The sequence below is a fragment of the Protomyctophum parallelum genome (assembly GCF_964188405.1).
Source record: "Protomyctophum parallelum genome assembly, chromosome: 1".
NCBI classification, from domain to species: Eukaryota; Metazoa; Chordata; class Actinopteri; order Myctophiformes; family Myctophidae; genus Protomyctophum; species Protomyctophum parallelum.
This window is the reverse complement of record NC_139697.1, coordinates 85,306,236-85,325,129: the sequence shown is the minus strand read 5'-3', so window position 1 is coordinate 85,325,129 and position 18,894 is coordinate 85,306,236. Positions and strand designations below refer to the sequence as shown.

Here is an 18,894-nt window from a genome sequence, read left to right as displayed (position 1 = left end):
CCCAACGCCCTTCAGTCTGGCAGCCTGTGTGTGCTGTACTGCCCTTCCTCTGCTGCCGTCAAAGCTTGGACATGGTAGAAACAAAGCCACCACTGTGAAGCAAAATCAACACCTGCTGTGTCAACAACAGAGCCAGAGCTCTGCTAGCGCTAACCAAAAAAATAAATATAATACCCACACACCCCTGTGTGAATCTGTCTGCCACTTGAAGTCAAGAAGGAAATACCAGGAGATGAAGGCCAGGTGGAGCTAAAAGCTCTCCAGTAGGTCTGAAGTTGAACACACAAAACAACCAAGCAACTAACCACAAAAAAGGAGGGGAAGGAAAAAAACAATAATGAGGAGAGTTCTAATTGTCATAAAAAGGTATTTGCAGAGGCATGTTCTACACCATTTCCATGGAGACTGTCATCGGGAACCCATCAGAGGAGGCAGAGTGCTCAAAATGGAAGGGGGGAGCCGGGGAAACAAAAGACAAATAGCAAGTCAGCGGGGGGTTCTGGTGTGTGTGGGGAGTGAGCCTCGTTCTGGAGGCTTGTGCCAAGTACAAAGAGAGACGCTGCATATATACCTTAAGCCCTGAAATCCATAGTGGGTCTACATTCCACCCGGTTCACAAGGAAGACAAGAGAGATATCCATCAATCTTTAAAACGTCAGCAGTAATAACACTGAGGTATAAGAGCGTGGAGGGCAGGAAATTAAACTGCCCCGGGCTCAGGCAGACCAGAACTCTACCTCTCAGACGAAAACATTTAAGACCCTGTGTGCGTGTGCGCGTGTGCATGTGGGGTGTACTGTACATGGGTAAACACAAAACTTTGGAAAAAGTGCCAGCTGCGCAATAGCCTTGCGAAACGATTAATCTTATTCTTGACAAAAGAAATACCAAAAAGGTCAGATGACAAGACAAGCTGACAAGTTTGGGAGATTATTGGCCAAGTGTTAACTTGGTTAGTTGTTGACAACATTGAGCTATATATGTACAAATGATGTCACTACAAGGGCCTGTTATAAGTGCCCTTGTAGGCAGTTGTGGTGGAGGACAGCAGAATAACATTGTTGTTTGTGGAGTATTGAAAATAACATGTAGGATGTACGCAGCATTACAATCCCTCCACCTGGCCTTCTGTGGGCAGAACACACAGAGCGGAGGTAAAAGACCTCTAATGTTGAGACAAGGAGGCAGCACAGGTGGAATCAGAGGAGAGGTGGTCAGGGTTATTTCCATGGGGATATGTAAAGATGAGGTCATCGCCATGTGTCACTGTTGCCCTGGGAGAGGATGAAGCAAGGGGGGGGGGGGGGGGGGGGACTTAATTTGAGAGGCAAAGCAGAGAGCAATGACACCTGTACAGTACTCGCCACAGCCTGCCTGCCTGGCTGGTTGGTTGGGAGGGAGAACACTGTTGTTGAGTCTTTGTATTGCTGCTCCCAGAGGTATTTAACTGGAATCACTCTGTACTGCCACAGTGACACGGTGTATGCTTTCACAAGAAGTGGCCGTGCAACCAACCTGATCTCAAGGTGAAGGTGGAACTGTTGCCTGGAATTCAGTGGTCTTTATCGTTGTAATGTAGCTGGAGAAAATACAGCAAGGAATGTCTATAATATCCAAGTGCAATCATAGTGGACGTGTGACAGCCGTCAAATCATTTCCCCTCCATACTGATAGCATTAGCACTGTATGCCCAAATCCTTGAGGTCCTTGCACGTGCACACATAAATTCATGTCTCAATATCTTCAGTACATAAATGGCTCAAGTTCACTCAAGCTCACAACAGATGATTGTGTGACATCATGGAAAGCAAGTAGTGTAGTGAGTGAATCTGTGTCCTACCATTCATATTTGGCTTTAATAGGCCTGAACTTGATTAGTTAGTTGAATAGTCGACTAATCGATCAAGGAGTCTACCAATCTCCATATTCTTTAATCAGTCAAATCAAGGAAAAACAATAAACGCCCCGGAGGCTATTATTTGCCATTTCTTCAGCCTAATTTATATTCCTTTGAATGACAGTGTCCTGCGCCAAAAATAGCAGATCTACAAGCTCACAACGAGTCGCGGAGGCGACACTTGTAGCTTTAAGTCTGTTGTGAGGGTAAATACAATACAGAGGGGTATAACCTGCTTTCAGCCAATACATAGGCCAGCCATGAGAGCCAAATGCAAATGACTGTTACTGATGGCATGCCTGGCATTTCTCATTTCTGCACAACAAAGCAACTCGCATTAGCCATGCTTCATCAGACCCCAAAAGACTCTCATGATATGTGGGCTATGTCAGATGAAGAGAGCGACGGTTTCCCACTAAATCTAATTATGAACAGCATGAAAGCTCAGATTGGGAACATGTGTTTTAATATTGTAATGAATGAGGGTGCGGGGGTGTGTGTGTGTGTGTGTGTGTGTGTGTGTGTGTGTGTACTGTGTAGGGGGGTGTACTAGTGCAAACACAGGCCGTCAGTGGATTTATGTTGTTGCATCTCGTGAAGCTGTAGACAGATTTCACTTGTATGCGTTATTGCGTTTACATTACGGTAAAATCTTTTTTATACATTTTTATACCTTTGACGAGGTAAAAGACATGGCCAATATATAATTTTGAAACAAGCCAAAATATGGGTCCCATATCTATCAGTACCATTATAAACAGATCTAACCCTGACAGTTATGATGAGTTCCAGACTTGGCCAAGAAGTTGCAATCAGACATAAATGTGTGCATGGTCGGGAAGAACGCACCATCAACTCAGTTCTCCAATGTGTAGCGATAAAGCTATAGTTATTGGGTGTATGGTACAGCTGTCTTGACGCCATGGGCTAATTCTCCTTAATTATTGCACGGTTGGACATAATTGCTATTCGTTGGTCTTTAAAGCACCATTCTGTCTGCATTCACTCCACATGAGCCCTAAGAGCCAAGGTTGAAGATTGTTTTCAGGGCATCTCGGCCCCTATGGCTATAACTGTAGTCTTGTTCCTTGTGTCCTTGTCCAGCCTAGTAGCGTTGGTCTCAGCAGGCCAGTCTAATCCTACTGGGCACTGTCACATATATTAAGCAGCCGCTCAGAATTAACAAGTCATTAATTACGCTGCACGTGACTTCATAACAGCAGCACACTATGAATGTGTGTACGTGTGTGTGTGTGTGTGTGTTGGGGGGGGGGGGGAGACAAAACCTAAGAGGTCATTGAGAATGATCCCGTGCACAGTGGGAGATGCCTGTCTGGAATGGCTTAAGCCTGAGTTATACTTAGTCGTATGCCGGTGTTGTGCACTGGAAATAGCCAATCTACAAGCTCATAATGCGTTGAATTGCGCTGCATTGTGAGCTTGTAGATCTGCTATTTTCTGTCTGCTACACCGGCATTCAACAAAGTATAAATGAGGCATTAGCGACATGACGTCTGAGAGTTGAATTTGATGGGCTGCAGCAGATGAAAAGGGAGAAAATAATGAACCATGAAACTGGACTTCATTTACTAAAGGGAAGGAGCTCCCACTAGGGAACCACCCACACTGGAAGCTGCAATTACTTGACGAATCATGAAAATGCAGAAAAATAGGATTTTTTTAACTTCTCCCACATAACTAACAAATAGCAGGTACCTTTTCAAATAGAAAAGCAGGTCGAAAACAAATTGGTGGGTAAAGAAAAACGCCCCTCTATGGCACAGTTTCAGACAAAAGAGCGCAGAGGGCATGGTAGATGGGTCAGTGAAAGAGAGAACAAGGTGGAGGGGTGAGAGAAAGAGATGAGGGCCCTTGAGATAGAGTCAGAGAGAGAGCGTAGGAAGAGAAGGATGTGGGAGAGTGGTGAGTGATGGTAGTGGAACAGGCTGCTGCCTCTGGTCTGAAGGCATGTGATGGCAGAGCCGATGGATGAGGGAGGGCCACCAGGTTGGATTGTGATGACACAGCTAGTGCTCGTGTTTCCGACTGTGTGGCTCTGGGATCTCATAGAAACACACACACACACACACACGTGGCTCAGGTTACCTTTTACGTGTATACATAACTGCCCATTCACAATAACACATCCGCGGATTCCGCGCCCTTGTACAATTATATGGCTATACCATTTCATCTCTTACATAATGTGTTTTGTGCCAAACCACACACACTCTGTCCATATGGGATTTATAAAGCTTTAAACCCATGTAACAAGTTAAACATTAACTGCTGTTTTATAGCCCGCTTTGAGGAGTGTATGTGAATGTTTTTTCCCCCCAGAGCCCTGTGTGCGCACGTGGGCTCTGGTGTGCGCACGCACACACACACACACACACACACACACACACACACACACACACACACACACACACACACACACACACACACACACACACACACACACACACACACACACACAGGAAGAGTTCCATTCAACTGGCTAGAACAGCGGAAGAACAGAGTCCAGTTTCATCAAACCTGCTTAGATCTATGTTCCAGTAAAAAGAAACTGTAAAGTAAAACTAAATGAAATACTTGAAACCCCACTGACAATGACCACTTTCACACGGCAGCCATGGACACTGGGCTCACTTACTTCCTGGACTAAATGTTGTCTCAGTAAAGGCTCATTCATAGACTGGATTTTCGGTGGTGAGGTGACCACCGCTCCGGTGGTGAGCTGACCACTGGAGCTGAAATAACGTTGAGTGGTGGTGAGTAAAAACAGAGAGAAGGGCTGGGGCAGTGGCGGTGGTTTGCTCTTCACCGTGGCTCGTGACGTCATGTTGTAGTTCCAGACTATGAATAACGCTTTAGACAGCCCTCCCTCTATCCACAAGGAGGAGCAGTGCACCAAAGCATTATGGGAATTGTAATCCAGGAAGGAAGTGAGCCCAGTGTCCATGACATCAGAGACACTGGCCTCACTGCTAAAATCTAAAACCACATATTACACACATAAAGATCCCCAGGAAAGTGTCCCTTTAACTTCTGTGGGGAACATTACCACAGATGTGCCACCACCCACACACCTCCCAACATTCCCAGAAACGTACCACTTTTTCATCCTTTTGGTTGTCGGAGGGCAGCACGCTCCATTCAATGTCCAGCGGTCCAGTGTCTTCGGGGGCCAGGGTGAAGTGGCAGTCCAGCTTGGCACTCTGGCCGCTAGCCCGCTCTATGTCATTGGTCGTCTGCCCTGTTGGCGTGATCTGCAAGCCAGAGATCACACCTGGATAGACAGGAAGGAAGGAAGGAAGTATTTAAAAGCTGTGGCATACGGTCGGACACATAGACCAACATCATCGACATAGTAAAGAAAAGTCCTGATGTCCTGATGTCCCGGGACCTCCCCCCCCCCCCATCTTTCCTGAATAACAGGAAAAAGGCTTGTTTAGTACAGTGGTTCTCTCAACCTTTTCCATTTCAAGGACCCCCAGTTTGATATGCATTAGCCCACGGACACCCATCCGATACGGTTTTTATACTATGGCACCCTAATCTACTCCTAGAAAAGGTAGTGTGCATGTGCGTGTGCGTGTGTTCTTCCTTTAATTTGTTAATTGCATGGTAATGAACAAAGAAAAGTTTGACTGTAAATATCGGTATTTATCAAACTATTTCGATATCAGCCCTTAACCTTGAGGGAAAAAGATAATGTTCTGCCCGACAACAGTGACATATAGCAACAAATAAAATGTCAGATGCGTTCCCAGCTTGATATAACAACGTATAGGTGTCTAAATGTTAAAGCAGAGCATGCTTTGACTGTAATGAGATTCGAGGTAGGAAATAACATAACTGATACATAATATGAATGCTGTGCCACATAAAGCTGGTGTATCATGGGATTGCCATAAAAAGGAGGAATGTGTGTTGCAACAAAAGCTTGTGATGATTATTTTATAAATGTGGGGTTATGAAAAATACATTAACACTTTTCCCCTGTAAAATTAAATTGTGGACATGTGGGTTATGAATTGTTTGAATCAGGTGAAAAGCTAGTTTTTTTTAAGATTGGCAGCGTATTATATAATATTATTATATATATATTATATATTATATTATAAATATATATAATTGATGATACAGTGTGAGACAAAGGGAATAAAGCAGTGCTCAATGAAGGAATGGCAATGATGACACAAAATTCTGCAGCCTATCATCCAACTGGAGGAGCTGCTTAAATGTTTATTCTTAGAGCGAATAAACACAATTTCCTGGTGACATTCTGGGCTAAGATTCTCTGTTCAATAAGAGATTTAAGCTGCAGTGAGGAACACAACAGACCATAGAGAATAGAGTTGTCACATGTAGCCTCGATACACACAAACCCTTTTGACAGCCCGCCACGTTCCTCTAATAGACAGGGGGTGGGGACAGCTTTTTAAAAATATGATGTTGTCACAACGTGCTGCTGTCGATTTCCGTTGCCGAGGCAAAATTATGCAAAATGCAGCAGAACTGTGAAATACTCATCTATAAACAATGAAGAGGCAAAAGTGTTTTTCAAAGCAGCATTGTGTATATATGCTACATAAAACATGAAATTCCATGGCCTGTGTGAAACACAGACATTCAATTTCAAGTAAAGCTAGTGTTACATGCCCCTCATTTTCCCAAAAAGAAGCTTTAAAACCACTAAACAGCTCACAAAAAAGCACATGCCCTCGTATGTAGGGGCACAGCGCGCGCACACACACACACACACACACACACACACACACACACACTTGAAAGTGCATCATGTGTGATGCACTGTATCAGATTCTGTATAAACTAAGTAATGTACAGACAGTCAGACAGACAGAATATCTAGCCATGCTGCAAACTGAAAAATGAAGTGAAAATGAAGTAGGCACAGATTTTCCTCGTTGAGAGACAGGGCGCTCATTTGACGAGACACTGATTTTTCATCCAGATTCTGTCTTTACAGAGAATGTTGAAAATGTTATAAAACCTGTATCGCAGGCTAGGAACAGGATGTTTGAGGCTTCAGGTGACCTGTCTCCTCTGTCCTCTCATGACCTCCGGTTCAGCACAACAGCTCACCTCTCCCAGGACTAAATAAAAATGAGCTGAACCCACACACAAAATGCACAAAGGGCACAGAAGTCTCAGTCACACCCACTATTGTTGAGGCTAGTAGCCTGCGAGCAATTGATACGGTCACAGAACTATACCCCACATAGTTCTATTCCCCTACTGTTACAACTGCAGCTGGCTGATTCATCCCACTGACTCTGACAGACGCTCTTGATGAGAGCGATCCATCGCCTTGAGCACAAAGTGAGAGCAATAGCAAGCATTTGAAACAAACGGAGATATGTGTCCGTCAACGTCAAACAGGATAGCGAGTTTGGCATCTGTGTGACAGGAAGCTGTTTCAATCCATCAAGCGGGACTTTAAGTAGTGGGGGACTTTTCTGCAAACAAGTGCAGAGAAATAGGAGAAAATTATGTAAAAAGAAACACATTCAAATGCATTCAGCTGGAACCATTTATCAGAGTTATCGTCTCCCATGACCTGTTTGTTATGAGGTGATTGTCCTGTCTCACTTCTAATCAATGACACACTTGTGACCTTGGGACGCATTCATCTGTACTACAGTATAAAGAGACATGTCATCCAATCTAAGCCACACACTGGGGACACAGAAACGTGCCATTTCAGACTGCCATCTGTTCCACTGGCTTACAGCTGTGCAAATTGTGAATCTGCCCGTGATGGTTCAGGTGAGACCTGCCAGGCCTCATTCACACGTATCAAACAACATCAAACTAATGTTTGATCGTTTTTGACCAAACATTTTTGTTTGATCGTGTTCTGTTCGATTGTGTTCTGCCCCTCCCCCCCATCAAACAAAAATGTTTGGTCAAACATGTGACTCCCATTGTAAAAGCATTGTGGTGGACATAGAAAAACAAAAAACGACCAACCATTTGTTTGATGGTGTTTGATACGTGTGAATGAGGCCCCAGGGTGAGGAAAGAGATTGCACACGAGTGATCTAATGCTGATTCAACACTGACGTCAACAGAAGGAATTTGTGTCCGACTAATCCAGCAACTGCTGACTCTACACATTAAAATCCGGAGAGTTTATTAGGAGTGCAACTAATTGTCAAATTGGTCAAACCAATTGATTTGATCACGTTTAAATATAAAAATAAATTGGGGGTGGTGGAGGGATTTAAATTTTGTTTTTAAAATGTCAAAATAGTTTGTGCGACAATGTTGTATAACCAAGTATAAAATGGGGCTTACGTGGTTAATCAGACTAATTGATATAGTTGATAACAAATCTATTAGAATTGTTTCGTACCGATTCGTTGATGAAAAAATACAAAAGAGTATAACAAATTATGAATAAATAAATACACCCTTCTCGATTACACTCCAGCATCACATCTCAAAAACCAAGAGCAAGGCATTCTGGGAAGATGTTGGGCTAATATTTTTACTGCAGCGACGCAATTAAGTAAGTAAGTAAAGTGACGTAATTGCATTGAATCGTCACAACAAACTAGCAAAATAACAAAGAGAAATTCAAGCATTCAAATCATTGGGATGACCCACATAACCTCGGCTCTCACATTTAACCAGGCTTTTACATTGATAGATCCCCCGCTATTGAAGTTATTTGTGAGCGACAGACACGCACCATTCCTTTATGCTTGATGTAAAAGCAACCAGATGGCCATCCTATTTATGCAATTCAAATTATAATAATGGGAATTCCCTGCAGAAATCCCTTTCAATTTTATCATTTTAAAACGGGCAATAGAATGAGACTATAACTGTGGAACTCGACTGCTGAGACACAATTTCCATGTAATGAGTGAGGACTATTATGTTCACGCACTAGTAATAACTCTGGGCAGCAGAGTAACATAACCCAGTTGGGACACAAAAACATGGTTAGTTGATAGTTAATGATTAAAACTAAATACACACACACACACGTAACCATAGAGCATGTGACTTTGGAGAGAGGGGGGGGTGGAGGTTATCCACTGTTTCACGTCTGTGGAACAATGAGAGTGCTCCATATAATCACTGGGTTGCATGAAATGTCCTCCATTCACTTTATTTAGAGTAATGGCACCACTGGAAAAGGTAAAACTGGAGTGGCCTTCCGCCCCAAAGGTACTACGGCAGGTAAAAGAATAATTGCTAAAGTCAAAAGGGGTTCCTATGAAAAATTAAGCTGCTGGTGCACGTACATGCAGGTGCACACACAAAAAGGACACATACAGACACTGAGCTAAGGTTGTGAAGCACACACATGCAATATCATTGAGCATATATAAACTGACTGACATCAGTTGAGTATGTCCATCCTAAAAAGTAAGCGACTCACGTGTGTGTGTGTGTGTGTGTGTGTGTGTGTGTGTGTGTGTGTGTGTGTGTGTGTGTGTGTTCGTGTGTGTGTGTGTGTGTGTGTGTGTGTGTGTGTGTGTGACTGTGTGTGTGTGTGTGTGTGTGTGTGTGTGTGTGTGTGTGTGTGTGTGTGTGTGTGTGTGTGTGTGTGTGTGTGTGAGAGGGGGAAGAGCAGCAGGGGAGGTTACACTGCCTAATTAAAAAGCCTTTCTTGCCTGTGTCTCTGTTCAACAAGAAAGTTTTTTCTTTCCTTCGACTTGCCGCCTGACACAGCACATCCCGCAGTGGTTGCTCAGAAACGGGAAATGAGCAAAAGGAATGTTGGGGTGACACCATAGAATCCCAACCCCCACACACACCCCCATCGCCCTCACACACACATATGCACGCACCCCTGATTACGGTATGCCAGTCCCCTGGGCCTCCAATTCTCTCCAGTCCTGCTGATTGTAGACCTCTTTGTGACCACACAATGGGGAGTGAATCCTGTCTCCTGGCAACCGATACTACTGAGAAGACTGCCACGCCACTTCAGAAACATCACGAGAGAGTCAGGGAAGTGTGTGTGTGTGTGTGTGTGTGTGTGTGTGTGTTTGGAGGGGGGTAGAGGAAAAGGTTGAGTAGGCGGGGATAGAATTGGGGTGTTCTTAAAAAGGTGAATTGGCATGTCATACTCAGAGTCTTTGTCACAGGGCCCGACTTCAACTGGAATTCAGCGAGGCCATGTTAATCAGCGCCATACCAAATAAATACATGAATCTGAAAATGTCTAAATGTATTCTCTGCAATTGTTTGGTCTTGTGGCCATAAGGACTCTGTTGTTGTTAATTTCTGAGGCTTCCAAAAGATATATTATAATTAGGGATGCACCGATCCGGCTTTTTGGCATTCGATACCGATTTCGATACATGGGGGTCCAGTATCTGCCGATACAGAGTACCGATCCGATACCCCCCACAAAGAAACGTAATAACCTATTAAGCTGTATGCCTCACTGTGTGGAGTCTGGAATCATTATTTTGTGTAAGGCAACATCAAGGCTTGACTTAAACATTACTTTCCCAACTTTGTAAAACAAAATGTAACAAACACAGATATAAATGCACTGAATTATTTATTAAATAACTGTGCAACAATTAGACCAGGTTAATGTGTGCGCAGGCTAGCCTGGCTGCATTCCACATGTTATACTGTCAATACTACACTGCTGTGTCACAGAGGAGGTAGAGTTGTTTTCATACTGTAATTACACATAATTATCGGATCGGATCGGATAATGGATCGGCCACCGATCCGATACCCGATCTAGAATTTTAGCCTGGATCGGTGCCGATCTCCGATACGAGTATCGGATCGGTGCATCCCTAATTATAATATTAAAAATCACACCCGTGTGAAGTGAGGGGTGCTAATATATTAAAGTCTAACTCATGTTGCTATGATTAGGTGATGTAAAACAAACGGTGACAAAACAAAATTTTTATGTTTGCGTTAGGGACAAGATGACGTAAAATGTCCCTTCATTGTCAATGGCGTTTTTGTGGCTTTCGCCTTTATTTTATATTTTTTTATGGAGGGACAGACAGTAGGCTGACAGGACTATTGAAGGGGAGGAGCCAAACCAAGTTACTGTCTCTACACAAAAATGAGGTGGTGCCCCCAGAGGCACCCACCACCTCATTGGTTCCCAGATTGGGCTCAGAATGACATGTAACCTAAACTGTACGCATGCATTTGTGCAACAGCCTCCAGACACAAGACATGAGGTTAAGCCATGTGGCCACTGCTGGCCAGGAGGAACTGCTCCAGAATAAAGTAATAAATCCTTTAGCTTGAAGACAGTTAGCCAAACCAACCTCTCCTGACCCTGATGGTCGCCCAACTAAACACGCTCCCAGCCTTTGGTTAGGCCGGGCCACGCTGGATCATAATCCTCTTTCCCTAGCAGAACTTTGACCTCAGAACACCAGCAGGAGTGAGACACTGTGTGTGTCTTAAAGAGAAACCGAGGCCATACTGCAGCTATTTCAGGCTCAAAAGGCCAACAATAAGACGGTAAACAAGATAGCTTGGCTGAGTGAATGACATCGACTTGTTTACATCCTTAACCACTTAAACTGGTGAAATGAAAAATAGGTTTCTCAAGCTTTTAGAGCATATTATCCGTGGTCATAATATGGATATACCTAAGAATAGATGCAATGTTCTTTTTTGTCAAAAGTCCCTAAAAAGCCAATCTTAATCACTTAATCTTGAATTCATTCACCTGTTTGATGGCCACTGACCCCATGTCAAAATATTTTGTTCCAGGGGCCCTCAGAAGCAAAGATTTGAGTAAAAGAAAATTCACTTGATTTCACAGAATTTGGCTGCCCAAAATAGGGATGCCTGGTTGAAATTGGTTAATAAGACTATGAGACTTCTGATGCAATCTAAAGCTTTCTTTTTGACAGAAGCCAGCTAAATGGTTTGTCAACTCCTGTGCCAAGAAAATGCACTTGAAGTGGAAAGAGGTTTTGAGAAGCTGGCGAGGCAACAGTGTGCACAGTGCATCAACAATACACCAGTTCTTCTAATATAATGAGGATTCATGCAGACAACTCTTCCAAATTTAAACACCTTTTGCCCGTTCAAAGAAAGAGAACATGGCATACAAGAAGCTTGAAAAGGTTTAAGAGCTATTTTGGGCTGAGTGAAAAACAACAACACAGATGGATCATTATTACGAAATGGCAGTCTGGGAACAAAGTGAGCAAATAATACTGACAACTCTCGTCTTTAATTTGCACACCGACAAAAACCCTGTGACCGCGCTCGCCATGAGGCACACAAAATAACTTTATGAATAGTGTGGTGCTCTGAATGCTTGCCCTGAAGTCAGAGGATTTGTTCAATGTGAAGCCATTTGGATGCCCTGAGAGCGAGTGTAGACTGGAGAGATGATTAGTTTGGTACTGTTGAGGGCCAGGACTGTTCAGCCGTACTTAATGCAGCCTTAAAACTCAACCTGCCACATGGTGCTTCTCACATCAATTCTCAGAACATATGAGCTAAAGGGTGGGCAGACACAACAGATCATTAACCGATGAACGGGTAACAAAGGACAGGCACATTACTTGGTGCACACTGCACAGACCATTAAACAGCATTCTGAAGAGTGTATGCCTGTGGGGGATGAAGTCTGAGCTTGTGAGCATCCACAGGCTTCTGTTGCTTCCAAGACTGATACTGATTGAATCCAGGCTCCTCTATCATGACTCTAACCTTAGCAGTGTAGGCCCTGACCTGCCAGGCCCCTTGACATTACTATTAAAATATACTGTGTATTGTGCAGCTGCTGCTGTGAATGATTTGATTGCCAATAGCCATTTCAGAGCAAGCCTGGTAAAGAGTAATTAATATACATTCATCGAAAATAGAAGATCTACAATCTCACAACTCACATCCCAGCTTGATGTAGAACGAAGTATATAGGGGAAATGATTTTATTTAGTTGGTTAAGCAGCCTTTCCTTACAGTGCCTTTTTACAGGCATCCTCATGCCATGGCCTTTGAAGGCGTACTAGTTATTTATAGATCATGCATTACCATTTACAAGGTGTAGGACTTTGGATTTAAGCAGCTGCTGCTTGTCCAAGTCCTCTGTCCTCCACTGTCTGTCCTTGAGCTGGATGCAAGCCACTAACAGCCAAACCCCCAGTGATGAACATTAAACCCTACCTTCATCCACCCATCCATCCCCATATCCAATTCAAAGGAGCTATCCCCATGACAACAAACAATGGGTATTTGTTTAAAGCACCCTAAAGACTCAAGAGTCAGATAAGATAAGAATGCCCCAGTCTCCAGTGTCTCTGCCTCACCCCCTATTGCACACACACACACACACACACACACACACACACACACACACACACACACACACACACACACACACACACACACACACACACACACACACACACACACACACACACACACACACACACACACACACACACACACACACACACACACACACACACACACACACACACACACACACACACACGGAGCTCAGGGACACAGTGTGCTGGTGACAATGGGGAGGCTGGCTGATAGGCAGTGGGCCAGTAGTGGGCCGTTCATATAGCCCACTGATAACAGTCCTGTGGGAAATAACAACAGTACACAGCCTGTGTTCCTGCGTGAGGAGGAAATCAAAAACCCAAAAGGCAAAGAGGTGCAAAGGTACAGTATGTGAGGCGTCCCTAGAGACACGATTCCTTGCTTTGTTTAGAAAACGCATGCCTTTGTAGATGTCGTTGGGGAGGCAGAGGGATATGAAGATGAAAAGGATGGAATATGTTCTTTTCAGTCAGGAGGGGCCGGTAGAGTAATTACAAAATCATGTCATCCTTACTTCTCATGGAAGCGAGAAAACACTTCCCTGAGAGCAATTACTAAACAGTGTGAGTACTGGAGAGTGAGATTTGTGGAATAATTAAAAATAGAAAATGTGCATCTACACGCACATGGGCTTATCTTAGTTTACGGACCACCACAGCATTAGCAGGATGAAACCATTGCAACTAGTCAAGCCCTGAAAGTAGTGTGGGCTGTGGGGGCTAACTTGACTTCAACCGGAGATGTTAGTTTTAATGTTAACCAACCAGGAAACGGCAACAGTGTGAAGCACGTCGAGCTGTGTGGTTGGCTGGAACAATGACCCAATTAAAACAAATGGATAGAAAGGCTGATGTTTCAGGTGCAGGTTTCAATTAATCATTAGCCTGCTGTTTGTTGGTGAACGGACATTCCAGAAGGAGCGCGTCACCATCAAGAGTGGAAAGATAGCTGGAATCTCTGTTGCCATTCTGAGCTGGGAACAGAAGGCACGGTCACGGAGGCATTACAATGCTGTAAATCATCACACTTCCTGTGGGTACTTTAAATTCCACCACTGTACAGATCCACCACAGGTGGAGGACACTTCAGGCAGAAATTCCACTACCAGCCTTTTCATACACAGTGCTGCATTTTCATCCTCTCAGTAACAAGTCGGACAAGAATCCATTAGTATAGATATTCATCATGATATATAAACAAACGGTATTGAGAAATCAAGCTACTTTTGAAAGTTTAAACAAAGAAGAATGAGTGAGGGTGGTAAAAGATCTATTTCAGATTAATGTCATCTCAGGTGAAGGGTGGAAACTTTATGATAGACCATGAAAGCATTTGTACTCTTAACTTCCAGAAGTTTAACACAAAGCAGAAATGAAAGCCACATGTCTCGCTGGGGTGTAACCGTGTAAGCCTCTCTCACTCTCTCTTTTCTGACTCAGGAGGGTCTGTGCACTGGGTAGTGGGGTGAGAGAGGAAGGGTTGCAGCCATGGTTTTCAGCACAGCACAGCATAACCTATCCCCCCCATCCCCCAAAACAAACAGCGACTGTGATAGAGGCCAGACCCCTGCCCGCACCCCAGCCTTAGCCTTTGTCCAGCCCTCAGGGCACAATGCCAACGTCCATCAGGAGGCAGCATCGCTGATCAAACACTCAGGCACAACTGTTGCTGAGTAGTGAGTACAGCCACTTTAGTCAGACTGCCAACAGACTTACACCAGGCTTCTAAATGTGAGGTTGAGATGTGTGGAGGAGGGCAGATAAGGAAATGGTCTACACATGCTTAAATTGAAGACACTGACAGTTTCATACCCCCCCCCCCCCCCCACACACACACACACACACACACACACAAAGAGCATAGAACATAGCCCAAATATTTAAAGCTATGAAAAGCACACAACGGTTCTCACGATTAGAGCGTAAGACTGACAGAGCGTGAATATCATTCTAGAACATTCCCCTCTGAAACACAGGGCTCAATTAAGGATTAAGAAGTGGAAGACTGGAAGTCCTAACAAGCCTGGCTCTCAGTCATTAGTAATGTAAAAAACTATACCATGTATTTGTTATAGTTACTGTACTGTGCACTGTACTATTGTAATGTATTGTATTGTATTATTTTTGGAAAGAATCTTCGAGAAATGACAGTTACCGTGTGGGGGTCCCCGGAACATCCAGACCCCCAATAACACACCCAGGGGGCCGGCGAGCCTCCCCCCCCCCTCTCCTCTCACCCTGGTCAGATTAGCCATTTTTTCAGTGATAGGAAACGGCTTTCTCATACCATCTGAAACGCATCACTGACACTAACAACTCTGGTATGCCCGAGTTTCAGCATGCGCAAAACTCACAACGAGCATGTCAAAGTTCCCAGGCACGTTGTTCCAAAGGTGTCTGGTAAGTAAACGTACGCACATGCTCACAAACAATACAGTAAAGACTGTCGTGGCTGGCTGCCAAGCAACTAAAAGGATTGAGGTGTGAGGATATAGGCTATAGACAATTTACAGACAGTGGTATGTAAGGACTATCATCATGACTAGCTCCTGATGCATTCCTGGGCCTCTGTTCCTCCCTGGCCTCTGTAGCTAGCTAGGGAGGGAGCCTTTTAAAACTCTGACGCAGATAAATATTGGATCCGACAGGTTTTAGTACTTTCATGTGCCCCATTTGTGGTTCAGAGGAATGTGTATAGATATTTCATATTATGTACCCCCTCACACACATCCACACAAACGGTGTGTGAAAATATTTAAGAAATCAACTCAAAACCAGGATTAGCTCAAATAAAAACATCAACAAGCTGGTTTCTGTGAAATTGTCAGTTCTCTTTGAAAACATAATTGCTGCCAATTGATCCAATTGTCTCGGTCGCGGATGACTTTCTCACGTTTTTTGTGTAGACATTTGCACATTCCAACAGATTAAAGTATTAACTTGAACGCCCGTTTTTAGATGCATGTTTTACACAGTATTTCCTCTATGCAGCATAGTAGCATGTAGGCCAGTCAGCTGGGTTTGCTCGGAGGCACTCAATGACTCTGTCTTGCTCACGTTGTTCCCTCTGAGGATCTGGTCTAAATTTAGGCCCTTTCCCCAGGACACTGTAGGGTGGTAATTGTCCTCTGGCTGGACATTAATTTGTAGAACAGCATCATATATGTTTTTTAATGTGTGATGCCTGGGTGGATGCCAGTGTGACCCTGCTTCTGGATGAACAACGCAACACATTTCAATCTAGAGTTATTGGATTTCCATTAAAATAGTCTTGGGGAATCCGATACAAAACTGTTCTATTGAGAAAGTGCTTTACAATTACCACAAAACTGTCCATTGACAAAGTGCTTTACAATTACCACAAAACGATCAATACCATTTCCCCAATGCTTTTTTATGGCAGCATCTTTCGGTTTTTGATGGCTCACACCAGAAGGCAGAATAGGGGGTTGAAATCTGGAACAACACAGACAACCTTCCTGTCCTCTGCAAAGGAGAGGACAATAAGATAAGCACATTGATAAAAGATAACGGTGTGGATAAACGGCCTTTGACTCCTAAATCCTTCCATCCTCATCTCTCTCAGTCCCATTGTACTTTCACAGGCAGGGAATCTGCTGTTAAAAGACCATACCATAGTCTATAATTTCAAAGATTCACGGCAGGTGTGTACTAGTAATGTAGTGTACCTGAGCATTGAGCCCTGTAGGAAACCAGAGGCACAGGGCTGTCATTTACCACTGGGCGTATTTATGTCTCCAGCTCACATTCTCAGCTTAGACATTAAGAGAGAGCTCAACACAACCACACGTCTACAAAAAATACAAATAATAACATGACGAATGAAGGAAGAATGAGCAAGTGTGAGAATTTAAAAATAAACATTCTAAAAAGAGGCAAGCAGGCAACCATCCCTCATCCCTCAAACCTCCATTGTGGTCATGACATCCCTTGAAGGTATTTATTCTCGATGTTACGTTCTGTTACAGCGTACAAGATGACACTTGTCAGGCTGAAATAAAGAAGAGCAGAGAGTCTGGACAGCAGAGATAAATGCAGTAAGCCCTTAAAGCTGCAGAGCTCAGATTTGAGAAGTGTTGGGATATGGGGTGCAGCAAGTGAACAGTTTGTGATTTGATTTTGACCTTTGTCTGACATTTTAGAGGATTTCAAGATCCCATCTTGACTGTCAAAGCATCATTGAGTATCTTGGTAAACTGATTACTCAAGGGCCTATAGTCAACTGGATGCAATGTCATTTGAAAACATGTGAAGTGTTAATGTACGTGGACATACATTAGTTCTACATTAAATTGGACTTCAGAGCATGAAATTGCCTCTGGAATGAAGAGCAGCAGCTGTAATGTTTTTGCAACTTAACACAGGAAAGCAAAACTGACAGTAAGGTTATTATAGATAGAAGCACAAAGTCTCAAGTTAAAAAAGGAATAGAAAATTCAACAATTGGAGATTCAAAGTTTGTTGAGGCTAGCCAAAAGGAAAATTAAAAAATATTGATATTATTATAAGCAGCCAATAGGCTAATATTTGAAATATAAAAAGCATACAAGTTAAGCTCCTCCAAAAACAGTTCGGAAACGTTATTTTGGTCGATTATTTCTCCTCTTCAGTAATACCAACTGAACTGGTATTGTGTTTCATAAAGGTGGTAATCCTGATTTAGTCATGTTTAAAACAAGGTAAAGATTGTGCAATTGTAGAATGAGCAGCACAGCTAACCGTTGTCATATGCCGTGCCTAGGACAGGGAATTACAATGTCTTTAGAAGACAAAAAACATACTACGTAAACTAGTTTAGCCTTTCAGTCTCAGGGTGAAACATTACTTCTTTATCATTACATCTGTCCTAAATTACCAGACACATTTGGTCTGAGATGTAGAGGGAACACGTGAAAGGATGCTGCATCATTCTCAATAATGTTCAAGGTTAAATGAAGGTGGTCTGTCTTGTCTTGTGTACAGGTTCAGGAGTAACAGGAAACGTGTCCATGATAAAAAACAAAAACCTGCAATGTCATCTAAAAGAGATTTTGAAAGGTCATTTCTCAGGCTACCTGGCCAGGGAGGATATATTTAGTGACTGGTCATAGAAATGTGCCTTTGACCGAGAACTCCCTCACGAGCTGAGCAGACAACAGCAAGGCTTAAATTATCTAAAAAGGGCTGAGCCTCAAGTGGCCAAACATACATACAGACAAGCAAGCACGACGTATAGATCAGACTGCCAAGTACACAATCCCAGTGAAAGTGTTGTAAAAGAGTACAACTCTTTTAGAACCAACACTGCATGACCTTACTCATGGTCCAATCAGAATTGGGGGGGTCCAGTGTCCAGTCTAAAAATGCCCTTTAACAATTTACAATTTAGGCATTTAGCAGACGTTCTTAATCCAGAGCGATTTAAGCAAGAACAAAAACAAAACAAAACATGGCAATACATTACATAATTATATAACAAGTAGTTATCATAGTTTAAGAGAGATGAAAGGACAGAGCAAATCATAAAGATCTTTTTATAAAGAAACCTTCGTAAAAACAATGATGTGTACAAAGCCTAAAGCTACCCCAAAATAAATAATATGCCAAGTTTGATGGGTTCACCAGACAGTCATTGAAGCTTTGTTATTAATAAATCTTTTCTTTTCA

The 18,894-nt window shown here is 43.2% G+C and overlaps 1 protein-coding gene across 1 annotated transcript in view; it reads right to left on the bottom strand.

Annotated features, from left to right (window-relative positions):
* Positions 1-18,894, bottom strand: part of cxadr (CXADR Ig-like cell adhesion molecule) — a 43,758-nt gene that overhangs the window by 13,087 nt on the left and 11,777 nt on the right. The window contains exon 2 of the mRNA XM_083774754.1: positions 5,014-5,189. Coding sequence (XP_083630880.1) covers positions 5,014-5,189 — 176 coding nt within the window. The remainder of the gene's footprint in view (positions 1-5,013; positions 5,190-18,894) is intronic.